Here is a 21,911-nt window from a genome sequence, read left to right as displayed (position 1 = left end):
TGTATTTTTTGTTTGCATTTACCTAGTTTGAGCATTTTTCATGTGATCACTGGCTATTTGTATTTCCTCTTTTGAAATGTCCATTCATGTTGTCTGTCCATTTTCTATTGGATCTTCTTTGAAGATGTTTATATACTCTGGATACTTTTGTTGGATTTTTTAATGTTAAATATATTTTCTTTAGGTATGATTTTTCTTTTCTTTGTCTTCAAGGTACTTCTGAAGAACATGTGCTTTTCATTTTAATATAGATAAATTTACCAATGTTTGCCTTTATAAGTAGTACTTTTTTGCCTTTTCTTTCCTACCCCAAGGTTGTACAGGGTATTATTATTGTTCAACAATATCATAATTATCCCACATTTTCTTCTATGAATCTTGATTTTTGCTTGTTGTATTTTTAGTCAATCTGTAATTTATCTTTTGCTTGGTGTAATGTAGAGATTCAAGTTCAATTTTTCTTATAGGAATAACCAATTTAACCTGGTCTCACTTTTAAAGTATTCAATTTTTCGCTGGTTACCTGCACTGTTAATTCTGTAATACACTATTCATTCAGGGCTGTCTAATTTGCTCCATTGGCTTATTTATCTATCCTGAAGCTCTTATCACATAGCCTTGGTTACTATGACTAAATAGTATAGTTTTAAAAATGTCTTAAAATCTGTAGGTAAATTCTACCATCTTATTCCTTAAATGTGATTTGACTTTTCTTAACTTTCTGTTCCTCTATATGAATTTAAGAATAAACTTGAGTTTTAATTTAAAAAAATCTTATGAGGACTCTGCTTGGAATTACAAGATATTGTGTTGGTCAGGGGAGAAGTACCATGTTAGACCTGGGAAAGATGTGAGATTTTGCTCTACTTGCAAACCCACATGTTGTCTTACAACAGTTTCAAGGAGTCTGGCAGAAGACACAAGACTCCTAGGGTCAAAGACAAAGGACTTTGTTCCTTATAGTAGTGGCTGTACCTAGAGCAGCAGCACTTTCATATAAAGAAATAAATATGAAAAGGAGTGGGCTGACACATATGTGGTTGTGTTAGAGCTTTGGAAACATGAATATTTTATACTGGACAGCAAGGATGTTTGCCTTTTGCGAGAGAGAGAGCAAGAGAGAGAGAGAGACTGACTATACTGGAAGGTTATCCACCACAAAACACACTTGAAAAGATAATCCAGAGCAAAGGCAGTGAGTACCTCTACTTGCAAGGTGTGCAGAAATGCACTTGGAGGATTTTCTCCTAACATAACATCTTTAGTATTTTCAGTCTTTTAATCCATGAACATTCTAGCTCTATACACCTGTTTTTTTGTATTTCAATATAGCTTTATAATGTATCTACAAAAGTCATGTTGGTGAAAGCTGTGGCTCAGTGGAAGAATGCTTATCTAGCATTCAAGAGGACCTGGGTTTGATCTCCAGCACTGCAAACACACATACACACACACATACACACCCAACACCACCACCACCACCACCCAATAAACAAAACCAAAGAGTTATGCTGCTTTATGTATTTGTTGCTCTTAAAAACAGTAATTTTTGAATCACATTTTCTATTTCATCATTGATGTATAGGAACATAAATGACTATTATATTTTGACACTAGATCCAACTACATTTTAAATTCTTTTATTAATTCTAATTTATAAATTCTTTCAGGGTTTTGGTTATCTAAGTAGATATTCCTATCAGCTATTCATAATATAGAGTCTGTTTCTTCCATTCTGGAAGACTCTTTCTATGCTGGCTTAGCTCTCCAATTAACCTGTAATATAGAAGTAATAAAAACAGTAACCATTTTTCTCTAGGGTTCAGAGGAAAATGTTTCTTGTTTCAATGTGGATGATGTTTGGTCTAGATTTCTGGTAAAGATACCCATACTGGGTTATAGATGTTTGACAAGATTATTTATCAGGAATGAATAAGAATTATCTTGCATGTTTCCATTGTCTCTATAGAGAAAAATCATACCTATATTTTTGTCACATTAATATATTAATGCATGCTATATTCCTTATGAATGTGACTAGTGCCTTATAAAAGAATTGGTGGGAAATAGGTAGGCCTTCTCCCTCCTCCCCTTCTTCTATTTGAAGTCACAGTGTTTAAGGAGCCATCTTATAAGCAAAGATTGAGTTTTTACCAGACACCAAACCTGCCAGCACCTTGATCTTACACTTCTTAATTTTCAGAACTGCAAGTGAGAGATAAATTTCTATTGTTTATTAATTATCCGATCTGTGGTATTTTGTTAGAGCAGCAGGAATGGACTAAGACATTAAAATATTAAACCTACATGGCTATTGTTTGCTAATAGTTTGATTAGAACTTTTTCATTATGTCCATGAGTGAGACTGGCTTACAGATATCACTTAAACTATGGCTTTGATACTAAAGTTAGACTTGACTCATAGGATTTGGATGCACTACAGAAAGGATTTTGCCCTTACTATGCCATTAAAATCGCTGTTATCAAAGATGCCAACAGTCTCCATGTTGCTAAATTCAATAGTCAATTCTTAACCCTCATCTTTTAACAATGGCATGACATACTTGATTATTGTCTCCTCCCTGCAAGATTTACTTCACTTGATTGCTAGGACACTACATACTCTTGAATTTCCTCTTATCTCTCAAGTTGGCCCTCTTTGATTCCCTTTGATGAGTTTTGTTAATCTTCCTGAGTTCCTAATTTTAGACTGTAAGGCACAGAACTTACATCTCTTTTCTTTGTATCCAAATAATGGATTATGATCAAAGGTAATGACTTTAGACAGGCTCATGGCTTTGGATGCCATTATAAACCATCCTATATCTCTTTCCTTTAAACCAAACTCCCATATCCAAACACATACTCAACATACTCATTTGGACATTCAAAATTAACTCATCCAAACTGAACTTTGATATTCTCCTTCATAATTATGCCCATTACTATATATACCCTAATCCACTCTCATTGCTTGTTTTCCTGTGTTACATTATGAGCAGCTTGAAGGTGGGAATGAACTTCATATATCTTTAAATCCTCAGTGCCTGGCACATGTTTACTACTCAATAAATGCTATGTTTATTTGTTTTTGAAAAACTGAAGAAGTGGCTAAGTCCCTGAGCATCTATTAAGGGACTGGGATTCTAAATAACTCACTTTGTTTAAATCCATGAGGTTTTAATCTTCTCAGTAATCATCAACCAAATTAGAACCTGTTAAATCCCATCTGCTTATTATTCTAGGCTAATCAAACCTATATAAGTCTGTAGTGAAACACACAAGGACAAGACTACTACATCTATCATACCCAACCAGCAACAGGGAAGTCATTTATTGTCTCTGAAACAAAACAAAAAAAAAATCACAGTATTTCATTTCTCTTTTATTGCAACCCATTGCAAGGTCAAAAGATTCACAGAAATATAGAAACAACAAACTAGGTGAATTTTCTTTATCCACTCAAAAAGACATTAAAGACAAAGGACCAGCATTTTCCACTACAGCAATGTATTTCATAGGCTTTATTCTGAAAATACTGTTGACATTTGGAGAGGATAAAAAGCCCTGCATTAAATGTGTTCACATGTATTTATGACATTCTAAGCAAAAAAAGGAACTATATTGCCCAGAAAAATTATTTTAGGCCTCATTTCAAAGCATCTAATGAGAACACATTCACCAGTCATCACAGGATCACTTGAGGTGATGCTTTTCCTGGATGTTTTTTGAGATTAATGCTTTGAGGCTGGATATGGTATTTCTATAGATTTCTACAAATGTACCAAAGCAGTTTTCCAGGTTATGTTGCATCAGGCTTTCTGGATTTAGTCAACATCTTAGAGAGTAAGTGCAGTCCCCACACCCCACCCCCGAAGCTGAAGCGTGTGATAGTGCTGTACTTCAGATCCAAACAATGCAACATTAAAAACACCAGTTATACACTCTGAAACCATCTGACATTCAAACTGTAACACTCCAAAGATTATAACAACTTTGAACTGAAATTGTACCATCTATATCATAGATGGCTCTCCCTTCTTTTGTCTTTTTACTATTTAAAATATAGTGTGACATATATAAAAATTAAACTTCTGTTTATTCACTCAAGCTACTATTACTATACATACTGTCTTATAAATTAGTTTAGGTTAAAATCAGTTAAAATATTGTGAAATAAGATTTTTCAGTGGATATGGATATGGTGATGATATAGTTTGATGTGTAAGAAGAAATGCAGTTTATCAATGCTAAACATCTTTGCTTAAATTTTACTCCCTTCAGTTTAATTATAACCCATTTAGTTATGGAAAAAATATTTGTGGTGCTTGCTGACTACATTTTCTTAACTTATTAGGAGTAAAATAAAAAATGCCACATCTGAAACATGTTGACATAATCAAAGGAAACAGTTGTTCACAAAAAAAAGTCATTATGAATATGAGAATGTCATTCAGATGTAAGGCTATCTTTTGTTTCACACAGATAGTATCATTTTAGCAATATTGGAACTTACAGGAAATAAACTCAAACCTAACTAAAGACCAAACAACCCACATCAAGGAAGAATAAATAGCAAATTCACAAGTCAGGGTTTTGTTTCTAGTTCCACTATGAAAGATAATCACTCTTCAGTTTAAAAAGGCTCCCTCCTGTCTTGATTATAAATCTAGACACATTAAAGGTTATGTGAGCCTGAGTCCCTACAATGAATTAATTGTCAGGATGTGTGAAATCAAAACATATATTTATTTACTGATAGGTACTGTCTTACCTGAAAGCTGGCAATCTTTAATTAAACAAAAATACTTATTTCTGGCAAGTGTAAACAGAATTTTAATGAACAGATTTTCTTAACCCATACACTCTTAACTCATACATTAGCTAGCAATAGATCTTTATAGTAGCAAAAGAACTATTCAAAAAAATGACAACATGCATGTGTTAAAAAAAAAAACCTGCTCTAAAACCCAAAGCAAAGCAAATGAAAAAAATTCAATAGATTGTCTACTTATGTCTCACTCATTAATCTTCTATCATCGTGACCATCCCAATCTTGGAAATATATTTTCATAATTACCAATATTAATGAAATAATCTGTAGAGTTTTTAATAACTGCACACCAGTAATTACATTGGTGGCTTCAATGTGGCTAAGATTAGCTCCAAATATCACTAAAATACATTCTGAACAGTTACTATACACAAAATAAAACCTAACAAAATGTTAACGTAAAACCAACAAAAATATTTAGTACTCAACAGAATGCATTTATAGAAGAATGAATAATTAACTTTAGTGAGCTGGCCAGGAGAGTTCACATTGTTGCCTTGGTATAAAAAATTTACAAAAGGCTTTATTCTTTCTAGTCCCTAAGTCACCCACCAGATAGCAAGTTGACTACCTGTGGACTCTGTTAGTTAGGAAGAGCTACAGCGGATGACATGCTCCCTCAGTGGCCTGGAGGAAAGTCTCTTGTCAGGAAATGATTTACACAGAAAATGTTATGCTGTGTGTGCACTCACATGTGTGAGTGTACGTAACTAGATGCATATAGATGCTTGGAATTTTGAGTACTAGTTTCCAGGCTTCTAATTAATGCAACCTCAGTTCTGTTCTGGCCTCACCAGTAGAAATGCATGACGTATCGCATCAAAAAAGCACGCCTTTTATGGGCATCTTCAAAAGTGGCAGAAATTAGAAGCTCAAAATCGTCCATCCAATTCTTTGACTCTAAATCTTAAAGTCTTTTTAGAGAAATAAGCCTTTGAATTTAAAAACAAAAAGGTCTGTGTTTTTCATAGTCGTCAATTTTTAAGAAAAGAAGCCAGCTCACCTGGGGAAAAAAAACGAGTGCTTAGACACTATGCAAACAAGACACAAATATACACATTCAGTACACACACAGACAGGTGATAATTAAAACCTCTCTGAAAGATCGCCTACTCCAAGCCTACAATTCTCTGCCTTGCTGAATGATCCAAGGGAACCTAAGCAGGGGCAGGAGTGTTAGGAGGAGGCAGCAGACATGTTGGGGGTCCAGCCCATCTGATAAGCTCTCTCCAAGGTCCTCTTGCAGTCCTGCAGCACAGTGCTGAAAGTGATATGGGGGTACTGCTGCACCAGCTGTTCTACCGTCACTTCGTTGACCTGCAACCAAAGAAGAACCACCATCATACAAAGGACCACCAACACCATGCAGCTGCCCACACTCACTGCTGTGCTGTGCCTGCTTGCAAATGGTGTGAGGAGCCTGTGCCTCATTTATTCTTAGAAATATGAGGATGTGTTTTGTGAGGCGATGTGTTTTCTTTGTCTGAACTCTCTTGATTCTCAGTACTACATTTGCCCTTATGGATTTTGTTTGCTTGTTTGTTTGAAGACACAATATCAAGTAATCAAGCGTATTTTCTGGAAGTATAAATGGTCATGAGTTGTCAAGACCTTAATGTCCACTAAAAATCTAGGGCTTGAAATGTAAGGAAATAGTAAGATAGCATTCTAGTGCATATTTAACTTCTTCATCAACATGATAGCCTTTTTAGGACAGATGCTGTACAATGGGGGAGAAGGTACACAGGATTCTAGAAAGAAGTGGAAGGAAAAATGTTTATTTTTCTTCCTCTAAATGTTAAGGCATTGCAAACTTCAAGTCCTTTGTGGAAAGGGCTGAAATGTGAGGAATCAATAATTAAAACATACATGGCTGGCAGGTCAGGGATGGCCCCAAAAGACCTTAGCTATCAAAGATACCACCTTGATTCTTGATTAGACAAGGCAATCAGACAAGCCTAATTAAAACTAACACCTTTACAATTGCTGTGCTGTGGAGGGATTAATTTGTCAATTATTTTTAAGCTGATTGCAGTTCATATCACAGAAGTAGACAGCTTCCTTCATCCTTTAGATAAATAAATGATTAACCTAAGAACCACAACTTTTAGGTAGCTTTATTTAAAATCTTTATTGAACATGTGGGCATTTCCAAGTACATCAATATTTCATTTTTACTGAGTGAGCTACACTGAGTTAAGTCTGAAGGAGGATACAATACTTGTGATACATGTTTTTGAGTCTCTCTTTTGATTTTCATTATTTAAGAAGATCAGGACTACCAGAAAAAAACATAACATAATACAAAACCTTTGCTGTTTTCTTTGAAAGCCTGCTTAGAAGTATGATAATCATGATGCTTAGGTGTTTACACTTTTCTGAGCTAACATGGTGCCTTCTCAGGGATCTGGAAAAATAAGTTAACTTTTATTTATTTATTGTGGGACTGGGATTTGAATTTGGGGCCTTATACTTGTTAGGCAGGTGCTCTAACACTTGAGCTGTGTCCAGAGTCATTTTTGACTTTAGTTATTTTTTGGGGAAGGATCTTGCACTTTCGCTCAGGGCTGATCTCAGACCTTAATTCTCCTATACGCCACCCACATAGCTGGGATGGTAGGCATGTCCACCATGCCCAGCTTGTTTCTAGAGATTGGGCCTCACTAACTTTCTCTTCCTGGCCCAGGCTGTACTCAAACTGTGATCCTCCCACTGTCTGCTGCCCGAATAGCTGTACACTGTATTAGAGTTCAGCACCATGCCCAGCCCTCACTTTTGTAAGTTGGATTTTTATAGGATACCCTGTAAAAAAAAAAAAAAGTACTCATGCTATAGGATTTCTAAAAGGACTAAATTTAATAATATGCCTAGCACTGTGACTGACATACAAAACTCCCAAACTGGAAGCTCTTGTTGCAGCAGTCACTCAATCAATGTTATTGAATGCAAGAGTTAATTAATGAGTGTCAATCAATATTGTTCCACTTATGATATATTTCAAAAATAAACCTTTATGAACTTGGTTGCAATGTTCAAAATAAAATAATCACAGGGTAAGAAGTAATCTTTATGACATACTTCATAAACAAGAAGAACCTATTCTATGTTAATGCTCTGTAGAGGAGTTGCCAGAACTTTTCTTAAGCACATAATCTAGATTTAAAATATTCACTGTCAGGAAATTCTGCCTTTCCTTTAACTGATGGTCCCCAAACTGCAGTTAGGTTACCTTTTTCCCTTCTGCCATAAACACACCTGGAAGGATGTAGGTTTCACTAAAAGAGCTGAAGTCATTTAATCAGAGAGAACACTGGGGAAATCTACATCCCACTGCAAAGGAAGTACATGCAGTCCAAACTACTTGGCATTCAAGGAACTAAGAACTATAAATAGGTAAGAAAAGAATGGAGAATAGCAAACATTTAAACATACCATAAAGAGAGGGACTATTTCTAGGATATATCTTTTCCAATCTATAGGTGGGTCTGTACAAAATTTTGTACATAGGATTGACAGGTAATTTGTTTGAGGAGCCAATTTTTAATAACAGAAAATATCTCTGTGATAACTTTTCCAGGAAGAGGCATATCTTAAGCAAACTTCATACATGAAGATACGGATTTATGAAGTACATACATTAGGCAATAATTTTTCATTTTCATAAAGACTTTCATGGTAGGGTTAATTTATTTTGTCAGCTCCATAATATATTATATATATCCTTTGATTTAACAAAATTCATTTCTCTATCTCTGTTGCATAAAGAAAGGTACATTGAAGTTAAGGATCGAGATGATTCTATTTTCATTCTCTGGCTTTCACCGGTTGTGGGTAAGAACAGACAAGTTGGCTTTGTGTAGCTGTATAAAAAATGGCACCAGTAGACCTTTGTAGATATAATGTGTCTTCTATACAATCCTTTTGCTAATTGTGCTCTGTAAATTCTAGAAAACAAAGCAGAGGGAAAAATGCAAATACTCCATTTTACAGCTTTGTTAGGTAGAAGTAATTCAGGGGAAGTACATATGCTCACAATCTGGAAGGTTCTATCTGTACTTTCAATGTCTCCTTGCCATATACTGTGACAAATACTACGTTACAGTTATGTTCATATATTCTTTAGAAGTATAAATTATGTTCACCTCTACTTTATAGAGAATAATAAGTAGTTTGGTGTTGTAGAGGAGTTCAGTGTAAGACACCAAGAGGGCCAAAGTCATTTTAAATCTTATGCCTATATACATACTTCTGCAGACATTTTGTCATGTCCAGCTCCACTTGCTAGGATGAAAAGAACTGCTCTCTGTTCCAACTCATAAAATGTATGAAATATCAAAAAGAAATATAAGTTGATGTTTTAAAAAAAGTCTCCAGGATTCCTGGTTTTCTGTATTTAATTTCTTTTCCTCTTGCTGAAAATTATCAATGGCAACTCCTATATTACACATGAGATTTGAAAAATGAAATGTATCTTCCTAAGGAAAAATGCAGTGGTGTCATTTGAAGAAATTACTGTGATTAAAGGGGGAAAAAAAGCATGTGTCACAGGTTTTAAAAAAATATGTAAGAAAGATTGGATTTTATAATTCTCTCCAAAGACTGCATAACCATAATTTACATTTTCAAAATTATTGTAACTCTTTTTAAGGTAGTAGCAATTTGTCTGGTATTTTAATCTATTTTGAGTTAACATCTATTAGCACTTTTTGAAAATGTGAGGCAAATTGCTATGCTAATTAAGGTAAAACACACCACAGTTTCATTATATTGCTGCTGCTAAGGGGGGTGAGGAGAGAATCTTAGACATTTCAGAGTTCAGTTTAATCAATTTACCTCTAGACTACTACACCATCACTTTCCCAGAAAGTTCCAGTAAGTGTAAGCCTAGCCCTAAATTAACTCCTCAATGACACTTACCATACAAACAATATAACTTCTGATAAAATCTGCTTAAGAAACCATTTACTTTAAGTGATTCTCATTTCCACATGAACTTGTGTTATCAAAGAGGATATGTTTCTTGTTAGGTGAAGAAGTAAGAAACATGACATCTGAATGTATAAGTCACCCTTAAGAATAAACCACTGAACTGATTTGTTTTTTAACGGAGAAAGTTCTGGCATGGTTTAAAATAGCAACACAGTCCAATGTACTAGATTATTCCCAGGATTGTAAATCCCTTGACAACAAGGAGTATTTTAATCATCTCTTTGTTTTCAAACCTATGCATATTGTATGGGATAGTCTTACTCCATTAGAATATAAAATTTTGTTCTCTGCCAAATCCCTAGCACCTAGAGTGTGCATGGCACATAGAATGTACTCAATAAGAATTTTGTTGGCTAAAATAATGTAGTTATTCAATGAATATGGCTTTTTTTTTAATAGTACTGAGGATTAATCGCATGACCTCAAGTTTGTTACACAAGCACTCTACCATTTGAGTCACACTCCCAGTCCTTTTGGTTTTAGTTTTCAGATAAAATCCCATGCTTTTGCCCTGACCAACCTCTGACTGTGATCCTCCTATGACTGCCTCCCAGGTAGCTAGAATTACAGGCAAGTGCCACCACACCTCACTTGTTCTTGCAATAAGGTCTAACTTTTGCCCAGACTGGCCTCAAACTGTGATCCTCCTGTCTGTATCTCCAGAGTAGCAGGAATGTTTTAAGCAAATGAAAACACAATAGTTTTGTATCAGAAAATTTGGGGGTAAGTTCACCTTGTTTCCAGACTGCTTCCCCTACAATGGTAGCAATCTCTAAAGTCTTAACATTCTGGTAGCTCCAAATTCCTTTAACCCATTGAAGTTCATGCTCATGGTGATTGTTTGGCTACTATCTTTTCTATCTGACCTCACCAGCACCTCTTTCCAGATAAACCTTCCTTGGAGTTTCTGATACTTTTTTACAGCACAATTATAATGGTGGTGGGAATATTTTTTCTGGGTTGCGTAGCTGCCAGGAAGCTCCCATGAAATGGGTAAGCTATACTGTACATTAACTGATGGCAACCCTCGTTATTGGACATCTGGGACACATGGCACTGGTTGTGTAAACTGAGAGACATCCTGCTGGTCTCAGATGTGAGTAGGTTTCCAAAACTTGGCAGAAACCCACACAGTTCAGAAGATTTGATACTTTACTTTGCAGCATCAGCAGCCTACTCAGGGTGGCAGATGGAAGATTTGAAAATTTCCTGACATCTAAGGTCCACTTTGATATTGCAGTTATCCGGTAGCAGAAAGGGAACTACAGGTGGGTCTCCTGACTCAGGGTAATGCTGTTTCTACCCTCTGATTTGTTGGGAGTTGACATGGCTTCATCGCTTGGCAGGGGCAAATGAAAATCAGAGGGGTTCTTTATTTAATTGGTTCTATTGTCACAGTGGTGTTGGCATATGTTACCATGGGAAAAGTGCACCAGATAAAACAGTCCCAGACTAGAAAATTATCCAACCAAACTGCTACATGTACCCACTGATAAACAAATGGAATTAGAATTTCAGGTGGTAGAAAATAATCAGGCTCTTTTCTTCTCTTCCAAATGATTTATTTGGCAAAATACTTGAAAAGTTATTAATTTTTCACCCTAATGAGTAATAAGGCCAAATATAAGTATATCCCCATTCCAGCAAGGATAGGGGAAGATGGGAAGGGAATAATATTCAATAAACATCTACTATTTTCCAGGCATCTGGAAATATACATTACCTTGTGGTAGAGATGAACTGTGGCTCATACTGAATTGGTTATTTCATATAGGGCCCACATAGTTAGTAAGTGGCAGCCAGGCATTGAACTCAGGACCCCAACGCACAATGCTCTTTGTATTGAACCCATACTTCCCTAGCACATAGGTAACACAATGTGGTATAGAAAGTGTCAGACCCAGTAAAATGTTCACTGACATTCATTTACTAACATTAAAAGCGATGATTGCAGCTGGCATGGAAATACATTTCCAAGTCTTTGGTAATTCTTTCAAAGTGGTTGCTCAGGCCTGTGGAATATTCTGTAGCAGAGCTATGGTTGCATGAGACTTAGAAGCAGGATGAAGCTGCAGGACTAACAAGGGACCAACTGTGATCATGCCAGAAACTGTCATTATTTTCTCTCCCTATTTCCCTCCCATAAAAACATGTTTCCATGTTCCAGAGGTAGAATGGTGAACAAGATGGATAGGGTCCCTGCCTCTTGGAGCTTATAACCCAGCAGGGAAGATGGACAATTACAGCAATAAGGACAAGGAGGTGCCAGCCTGTGAATCACATGCATTAAATATACACATATTATGCAGAGAAGAAAGGAAACCAGCTTAGGAGCTAGAATAGAACTAACCCGTTTTTTACTTTGTAAACTATGCACCATGGCTCTTGCCTCATCCAACAAACTCAAGTGTGTAACTGAAGTAAGTTTTTGTTTCAAATGGCTCTGCTTTGAGGAAGGGATGGGCAATGGATTCCTCTCTTTGCAGGTGGGAAGAGTAAGGTGCCCACAGTGCATCTGTGAAGGTGTCACAAATAGCATACTCAGCTCTTGCCTCCTTCTTCAGGACTCTTGCCCTCATGCTGGTCTGTCACTCTTCACAGACTCCTTGGGCAATGTCACTCAATGCTAATAGCCCCAGGGGCAGACTCCTGGCAACCCAGAGGCAGGCTGTTGTCTCTCAGGCAATACAGATCCAGAGTCTGCCTCTCTCTGAGTTTCCTCCTGGCTCTCTGGGAAACTGTAGTAGATATCAATGGAATCTGATACTCACCAGGTGCAGGCAAAAGTCTGTGGACAATACTTACTCAAATAAATCCTATTTCTCTTTCAGCTACTGCCACAGGCTCCAAGACTGGCATGATGTGAAATGGGCACATAGTGATAATGATAAAGTAAGAGTTATTTGAAGTTAAGTGCCACCCCAAATTTGCATGTAAATGAGAGATGGGTCATCAGTTAAAAATACTTTAAATAGAACACTATTTTTTTTTTTTTTTGGCAGTAATGGAGATTGAATTCCGGGCCTCTTGCATCGTAGGTAAGCACTTTACCACTGAGCTATACCCCCAGCCTTAAGAAAAGAATAAAAGAGCAGTTGATATATTGATTTTTCCAGGAATCATCCACAGCCAACAGCACGTACCAGCTCTCTGTGGGCCTGCATAGATTTTTATGACTTTATTTCCTCCCTTTGCAGCAGGAGTCCTCATGTTTCTAGGTGATAGGCCACATTCTACTGAGGTTTCCTTTTGGTTAGAGCGGAAATCAGGAATCTGGCACCACTAGTACAATCTCTCATCTTTTTCCCTTCAGACATGACATGAAGCTTCCTAGCTTAGTACCCTGCTCCTTTTCTCTCTTCTAGGAGCAACTTCTCATTCCCTTCCTTCCCTTTTCTTTTTTAGTCAGACCAAGGCCTTCTGCCAGGAACCTCTCACAGTGATTTATACATAACAAATACATGACACAAGTTCAGTGATGTGGGATGAAATAGACTGTGCCTGCAATCAAAAACACAAACAAGAATGCAGTGGTTGTCATCCCAACTGCTCATTAGAGTCACCTGGAGATCTTCTAAAAATTCCAACGCCCAGACCATATACCAGGCAATTATAGCAGTCTTGGTGGAGAAGGACCCAGGCACCAATATTTTTAAAGCTCCTAGGAAATTCAAGTGCACAGAGCAGGTTGAGATCTACTTGTGTAAAGGTGAATGCAATGCTCCTAGAGGGCCCAGATGATTCTTGCTTCTGGGAACCTGAAGGCAAGTTGTGAACTAAGATTATTTAAAGGTAACCAGCACCTGCTCTCTTCCCATGATAGCCTCTGCACTAAACTAAACCCAGTCAGGGCTTCAGGAGAAAAGACATTGTTGTCCTATAGTTTATTAGTCTATCTTTTTCAAATATTCATCACTATCTGAAACAAAAGGATTATTCTTTGTATGTGGTATAAACAGACTGGTTTCCTCTCCTTCATACTCAGTCCTAGATTTCTAGTTGAATATAGCATAAGAAGGCCACCATTTGACCTTCTCAATAGCTAACTGGAAGGAAAGAAATGTTCCCTGAAATCCAGGTCTCATATGGGCCTAGTACTTCCTCAAGGGACCATCCATGATATGGGAGGAAAAAGTACTTAAGAAGAAGTACTTAATACATTTTCAAGAAGAAAAACTGAAGATCTCACTGGAGCCCAAAAGCCACCTGTTAAACATGGGGGTGAGCTGATTACAGAGCACCCATAATGTACTATGCTTCATAGATGAATCGCATATTTGTAGCGTGAGGTCTTTAAGGATGTATTTTTTTTAATAGAAGTAAGAAATTACTCTTGGGTAGCAAAAAATAATCATATAAAAATCCAAAAGCATAGAAAGAGACAGATACAGAGAATGCAATGAACCTGAGAGAGGCAAGCTCATAAATTCAATCAACTTTGTCAAATGCAGTCATTCCATTTTGGAATCTGCAATGATTGGAAGTGCTATGCTCGGTCAATATCACAACAGGCCTGGCTTCATGCTGTCTCTTTTTCATGAAATGTAGGTTGCCTGTTAACACTAGCACTGCTTCTATTCACTTGAATTAGCACAGTGAGAAAGCAGCAGAGAACTTGGAAGGATGGAATCACAGAAACGCCTGAAGTGTTAAGTGAGAATTGGGGCTCCCAAACCTGGTGCCTCTAATTAGACATTAGTGTGACAGGAAGTCCAATAACTAGACTGACAGAGAAAAAAAATTAGTGACATTTTCATTGTCTCTATCACCAAGCAATCTTCCATCAAGAGGATGTTTCAAGCTGAGCATGAGCTCCAGGTACACAGACTTTCTGTGGTCATTTCTGAGGCACAGATGGCTGGTCGTGGATCGATCCATTTCTGAAATCTATGGAGTTGCACATGCAGTGTGGATGACAGCCAAAACATGCATGTGGGGCACCAGAATGGAGAGAGTGACTTGAGGGACTCAGTTGAGGTACTCCAAATAGCTCAGCAAAAGATCATCTGTTTGAAAAACTCTGGATCCTAATAACATAACGAATGTAGTCACTGAGTGGAGAGTGCAGTGCATTTATGGAGCACATCTGGGTGTTTCTAAATTAAACTCTTGAAGTTAAGCTGAAAATCATAATTGAGGGGAAAACTCTTCAAACTAAAACATGTTTTCTTTTGTGCCTAATGGCTTTCTTGATTTCAGTTTTTATTTTCTTACATAAAGGCTAGGGCAGTGATAATCACCAAGTGGGCACCTCATGAAAATATATCTTTCTAAAAGTGCAGTCTCCATCAGGTAGAATTTATGGATTTGTCCTGCTTCATAAAATGGACTTATTATCAGCAAAAATTTATTCTGCATGAACATGATCAGTAAATCTGTACATTAAAAAAAATATAAAAATAAGTGATTTTTGTTTTGTTTTCAGAAGAGGAACTCTAAATAAATCAGAGCATACCTAGAATCCCAGGGGCTTTCAGTTTCTTTGGAATTCCCCAGATACAGGGAACTTCATTAAGTTCTAGGTAGCACCTCTACTTATTTATTTATTTCCTTCTGTCTAGATTCTTTTTTATAACCTGTCATATTATTAAGAGGCAGTAGGAACTAATGGTCTTCAAGCTTGCTTTTAGCTACATAATACTTTCAGATGAGAAATGCAATCTAAGCCATCCATCCATCCATCCACCCATTGCTTCACTCACCCAGTGAGTGAGTGAAACTTGTATTTGTTTAGCAACTAGTATGCACCTAACAGTGTTATAGGCTCTGATGAAAATAAGACAGAACATCCATTCTAATGAGGAGAAGGAGAGTGATGTGGACGAGGAAAGTAAGAACCACCACAACAAATAAGAGCTAGTATCACTGCTTATTTCATATGAGGAAGTTTACACAAATTAACTCGCTGTTCTCCAAGTCCTGTGAGATAGGTGCTCTTCTCATTTCCATTTTACAGATGAGGGAATGAAGGCAGGCAAGATGGAGAAGGCAGAAAAGCCATCAGGGTAGTGAGGTGGGAGACAAGAAAAATGCATTCCCATGAAGGAAGGAGTAGCTACCTTGACATGGAGCAGGTTGGGGATAGAGAGGTGACCACTGCATTTGGTGACCTTGAGAAGAGAAGCTTCAGTGCCATTGTGAGGATGGGAATAGATTGTAACAGCAGTGAGAAAGTAAAGAAGAATGTTCTTCCACAATCTTTTCCAGAAATTTAATAGTAGGGTTGTACAAAAAAAAAAAAAAAAAGACTGTAGAGGGCTATAGCTGAAAGCTGGTTCAAGATCAAAGTGAGGGTTTTTGTTCAGGAGAAACATAATTTTGGATGTCCTTTTAAAAAGTTAATTTGCAAGCCCACAGTATTCTAGTTCCTTGTCTGTCTGCCCCCTCTCCCCCAGGCTGTTGGCTCCACAGGGTAGAACCTGTATCTTATTCACTGTTTTTCCTGACACCTGTCACAGCGATTGAGGCAGAATAAGCCACTCAATAGAATTAATTGAATAAATGAATAAACTATATGATGAAGTTGGGGGAGAGAAGCTGAGGGTTTCTCTGAAAAGCTGCTTACAAACAGGAACAACACTTCCACTAGAAGCAGTATGGCAGGCCCCCTCCAGCTTGCTGCTGAGCACTGTAGAATGAGCCCTTTCCTTCACAACCTGCAGGAGGCCCTCAGTCCCCTGGGGCATGCAGTTCACCCTTGTTTGTATCCTGTCAAGTGCTTAGAAGTTCTGGGATCTAATCTGAGCTCTGGTAAATAATTGCCATTAACTTTTCTATTTTTAAAATTTAAAAACTGATCCTGTAACCTAATTCTTTCATATCATCACTGATGCTGAATCAAAGCTTCAAGAATTATTTACTGCAAAGCAATGACACACCTGGGTGACCTCAGGCAAACTCCAACATATTATTCTACTTGTTCTGCAGTATTTGAGGGAAGAGTAGGCTCTTGACTTTCCCTCCTTTTAAAATAAACAATTTCATAATATATCAATTCCATAACAGAGGTGAGTAAAACACAAGCAGCTGCTTGCAGCACATCCCCTAAAGCTTCTACCAGATGTCAATCTTCCTGAAGAAACAAACCAGACAAGTCTCAGCCTGGGCATTGACCTGGCAAGTCTTTACTCTTTGCTTTACAAAAAAAAAAAAGAAAAAAAAAAAAAGGACAAGACTGAATGCAGTGGTACATGCCTGTAATTCCAGCTACCAAGAAGGTGGAGATCAGGGGGATTGTAGTTTTTGCCCAGGCAAAGTTAGTCAGACTTCCATCTCAACAAGCAAGCTGGGTGTAGTGGTTCCATGCCTGTAATCCCAGATATTTAGGAGGCATAGGTAGGAGTGGTCCAAGGTTAGCCTGCACAAAAACATGAGACTCTATCTGGAAAAAGAACTAAAGCAAAAAAGGACTAGGGCTGTTGCTCAAGTGGTAGAGAACCTCCCTAGGAAGCATAAGGCCCTGAGTTCAAACCCCAGTACTGCCAAAATAGATAAGTAAATAAATAAAGGAGTAAAACCTTACTGGTCTCTGGGTTTCTCCTTCTTCTTTAAGTTTCACTGTAATTTAGTGGGCTTTTATGATTAAAAAAAGATAACTATTATTTTAAAAAATTGTTGCCTGAGTCTCAGGAGGCTAGTTTTCCTTTCTAAATGCAAATTTATATTTATGGCTAGAATATTATAATTCTGTTAGGGCCAGGTGACAAATACATTAGATAAAAGACTCTAAAGCAGGCAAGTATATATAAATTAAAAAAAAATAGTAACAATAACAGAAGTTAATATTTACTGAGTGCCTACAGTGTACCTAACTTTGGGCTAAGTACCTTACTGCAAATTTCATTTGCTCTTGCAGCAACCCTCTAGATTAAGTCTTATTATCCTGAACCTCAGGCAAATCTGACGCTGTTAAATTGTCCAATGTCCCGCAGAAAATAAAGTGACAGAGGCAGAATTTGGAAACATAGTCTGGCACTGGTGTCCACCAATTTAACATCTTTGCTGAGCTCCATACCAGTGTTGTTTGGGTTAATGTTTAAATAGTGGAAGGGGGTTTGTTAAACTTGCCGTCTAGATGAATAGACTGAACTGAGGCTGAGGTTAACCTCTGAATTCCAGCTGATACATTTCCCCTTCCAATTACTAAGAATTATCAGCAGAGGGTTGTAAAACTGTTTTAAAGTGTTCCTAAGTGAAAATCACCTGGAGAAACTGTTTTTATCAGCAAAAGGAACAAGATGCTGATGCTTTTAGTGATAGACTGAAGTGCACATTGTAGAGCCCGGCCACACTCTCACCACTGCTCCTCACCCCTTTCTTTTGGAGCACGTGGCATGGTGGCTGTGTGGTGATAGTTAAGTGGTGAGGACTGGCACTGATTAGTTCAGGCAGACCACTCTTGCCTTATTAGAACAGAGAGAGAGAGAGAGAGAGAGAGAGAGAGAGGGAGGGAGAGAGAGAGAGAGGGAGAGAGAGAGAGAGAGAGAGAGAGAGAGTTTCACTCTATATTCTTTGATATAGCATCAATTTTAAATTTTGGCTAAGGGCAATCTGAAAACAGCTGTGCCTATGTGGCAGGGAAGAGGGGAGTCCCTGCAGGTATGTGCTTTGTTTCATGGCTGAATTGCTACCAAAGCAGTCCTGGATGCAGTACCCACAAATTATTTTTCCCTTAAACTGATTTTTCCAGTTAGTTCTGTATATTAGTTACAGAGTCCTGTATTATTTTCCCCACAGGGCTTTCCTGCTTACAATTCCTAAACAAGCTGATAAAAACTCCATTTTCTCCACAGAAATATTTTGGTTGTTGAGGCTTTCCCTTGCCATAATTACTTCCTGAAAAATGCAGTGGTCAAATTTTCCTGAATATTTTTACATTAAATTGGGTGAGCAAAGCTGGGCCCTTCATATCTTAAGGTGGCAGAGCCAACTTCTAGCTTGAAAGACCTGGCTGGTTTCTATTATTGGCTTTCTATTTTTCTGTTAGTTAGCTTTCCATTGATTTCAACAAATACAATCTCTCCTGCCATTTAAATGAGCTTCAGGTGAAAAATCAGGATTTCTTATGTGCTGAAGAATATAACAAACAACATTTATTAAAAGAAATCACCTACTTCACTCCCCAACTACAGATTTCAGGAATTGAGGCAGGTGAGGAGGAAGGTCTTGGCAAGAGGAATTTGATGAGAAATGAATTAGTTTGGTTACTTTTATGGTGTGGATCAATTAAGAGTCAGCCTCCAGAGAGGCCCCTGGCCCCTGGCAGCTGGCTAATCAATGATCACGCAGAGGTTGCCCCCCCCCCCCCCCCCCCCCGCCTCTCCCAGCTTCTCTGATCTTTTCTGGGCAGACTCTTCACGCCTGTGTAATTCTAATTTATGTCAACTAGAAATCAAAGAAATTCCAAGAGGCTTTGGTCATAGGATATTGGAGTGGGCCTTTCACAATCTGTTTATATCTATTCCGGCTCCCACCCCAACCTCCAGGGGCCTCTCCTGGCCAAAAAGAAGCAGCTCCCAGAAGGAGGACAGCTACCTGCTCCAGGCCAGGTACACTTCTCCTTCTCATCTCTAACTCTGCAGGGACACAAGTACTAAGCATTTTAAGTGAAAGCTTTGCCAAGAGTGGCTCCTTCAATAACGCTCTTTAATGATACCCCAGACGCTGGCATTTTCAAATCAAATGAACAGTGTATAAAATTAGTTCTGCATGAAGTTAAAAAAAATAGAAAGTGAAAGGGAGCTTTTAAAAGCTCCAGCATTTCTCCCTCCAACTGCTTTTCACAAGGGTTTGGCATTTGAGAATTGCTACGTTTATGATGCTGTTCACCGCTCATAATTCAGGCCCTGCATCTCCAAACCTGTATGAACGCACACTGCAGAGGTTTCTCAAACCAGCATGCTGCCTCTGGCGAGGTCTAATTTCTCAGCCAATGCCATTCTTTGGCCCCCTCCCTTCTCATCAACCTTGTTACCCTAAACATTTTTTATTAACCTTGAACATTGCATTTTCATTTGCCCTACAGCTTTTCCATGAATTTTTTTTGTTCCTTACAGTTTTGTTCTCTATCCAAACTGCCTTGTAAGACATGAGGAAAATATCATATTAGAAGAAACAGATCTATAGAGTTCTAGAATTCACTGAAAACAATTTCTATGACCAAAGTCACTACTGACTGTCTGCAATTGTAGAAATCAGAGTAAACGTATTGCTCCTCTTAAGAGTCTTGTTGATTATATAAGTATTTTTAACTAAATCACTAAATAAATGTGAGTTAAATTGATAGGTGATTTCAGGTCAGTGCTAATTCCCAAGGTCAAGTAAGCCTTTGAACAGTCTTTAAGAATATAAGCTCACCCCAATTCATCAAAGCCATCTCACACAGAGTTTTCTTCTCTTGGTTCTTACAATGCACTGAAGTTTAGGAGATTATGTGGCGTCAGCTTCAAAACCTTTTAACATGCTTATCCATCCAGTAATCGGAAAAGCTACTCAAATGGGGACTTCTTAATGCACTTCCTAACTTTACAACTGCATGGGGGAATGCCGCATTTGTTGAATGGCTGGAGGATTCCTCCCTAGGAATTAGCAATGTTGCAGCCAAACAAATTTACTGCAGTTTAGCATAGACATTGTTTGATAGTCCAAATTACACGTGCTTTCAGCTGCAAAGAATATCTTTAATGTTTCTCATCTGTTCTCTGCTTACCTAAAAGGGAGGGGGAGACACACACACACACGAGAGAGAGAGAGAGAGAGAGAGAGAGAGAGAGAGAGAGAGAATTTTCCTACAACAAATGAAAGTCATTTTGTTATTCTTGCAATTCCTCAAAAGCCAAAGAGAGGAAAAAAGCACGAGTATAGCAAAGTGTAACCTCCAAATCAAATATAAGCAACCTCAAATGAAACGTACTGAACGTGAAAGAAAATGAAACTAGGCTTCACTATTTCCCAGAACCACAGGATAACAGAATATAAGTACAGCGACACATAACTCTCAACTCATGTCTTCCAAAAGCAGGAATCCCATGGACAATGTTCTTGACCAGGGGGTCTCCTGCCCCTCAGTTGGCTCCAGCTGGTGTGCAGAAAGGGATGGAGAACTCAAACTAATGAGTTTTATGAGTGATTAGCAGATCTGACTAAGGTACAGGGAGAAGAATGGTAGTCTCAAATTACTTTTGTTCTTTAGTGCTTGTTGGCACAGATTAGCACAGATATAGATAGGAGGTTTTCTCTATACCCTAATCCTAATTTGCCTGGTTCTTTTTTCTGTTTGTATTTTGTCTTTATTTTTCTTGTTATGTTCTCATTCCCTGCCTGGGTGAACAGTCTTATCTTCAACTCACAGATTTCTAATACTGCAAGTCTTTTTTTTCATCTTTGTGCCTGTGTAGACCAACTCGATTCTGAATGCACAGCAACTCATGGAGGCATTAGTTTTCCTAGTAAGCTGTGCAGAAAATGCAATTATTGATATTTTTGTATAGGAAATAATAGTTTTAATTTTAAATTTAGGTGGAGAAAGCTGTAAGTCATCTTCTTTAATCTGAGTTTATTTTCTTCCTCTGTTTTCAATTTCCTTTCAAAATGGAATAGCAGGCAATGTAATTTTTTTCTCATTTGGAAATTAAAATATCACAATACAGGTTAATATAATGACATTAATGATAGGAATAGTAAAGCGGGGCATTTTACATACAGTGGACATTATTCTAAGTGCTTTATATATGATGTTAACTCATTTCAATGCTCACAATTCTATCAGATAGATACTAGGATCACTGCCATTTTATAAATGAGAAAACAAGCTTTGCCCAAGGGTACACAACTAGTAAGTGCAGTAACCACATTTGAACCCAAACTCTGGCTTCAGAGGGTATGCTCTCATTGCTAACTTTTCTTCTCTACTCAAATCTGTCTTTGAATCTCAATGATAATTTAAAATATGGAGATGGATGGCACAATACTAAACTTGAAGGCTTAGTAGCTACTTTAGTCCGGGTTTCCATCCAACTAAACCAATAAGCAGGCCTTTCTGGGCAAGGCATACTTATACTTTGTATGTGGTTTGGAAACGTCTTCTGTC

General features: G+C 37.7%; 1 protein-coding gene across 2 annotated transcripts in view; it reads right to left on the bottom strand.

Moving 5' to 3' along the window:
* Window positions 1-3,369: 3,369 nt before the first annotated feature.
* The window catches only part of Fbxl17 (F-box and leucine rich repeat protein 17), a 481,585-nt gene continuing 463,043 nt past the window's right edge, over window positions 3,370-21,911 (bottom strand). For both annotated transcript variants that reach the window (XM_020175035.2, XM_020175052.2), the window contains one exon: window positions 3,370-6,151. In XM_020175035.2, the coding sequence (XP_020030624.2) occupies window positions 6,011-6,151 (141 nt within the window). In that variant the 3' untranslated portion in view covers window positions 3,370-6,010. The remainder of the gene's footprint in view (window positions 6,152-21,911) is intronic.

The sequence above is a fragment of the Castor canadensis genome, chromosome 6, assembly GCF_047511655.1.
Source record: "Castor canadensis chromosome 6, mCasCan1.hap1v2, whole genome shotgun sequence".
Classification (NCBI taxonomy): Eukaryota; Metazoa; Chordata; class Mammalia; order Rodentia; family Castoridae; genus Castor; species Castor canadensis.
This window is presented reverse-complemented; position numbering and strand designations above follow the sequence as displayed.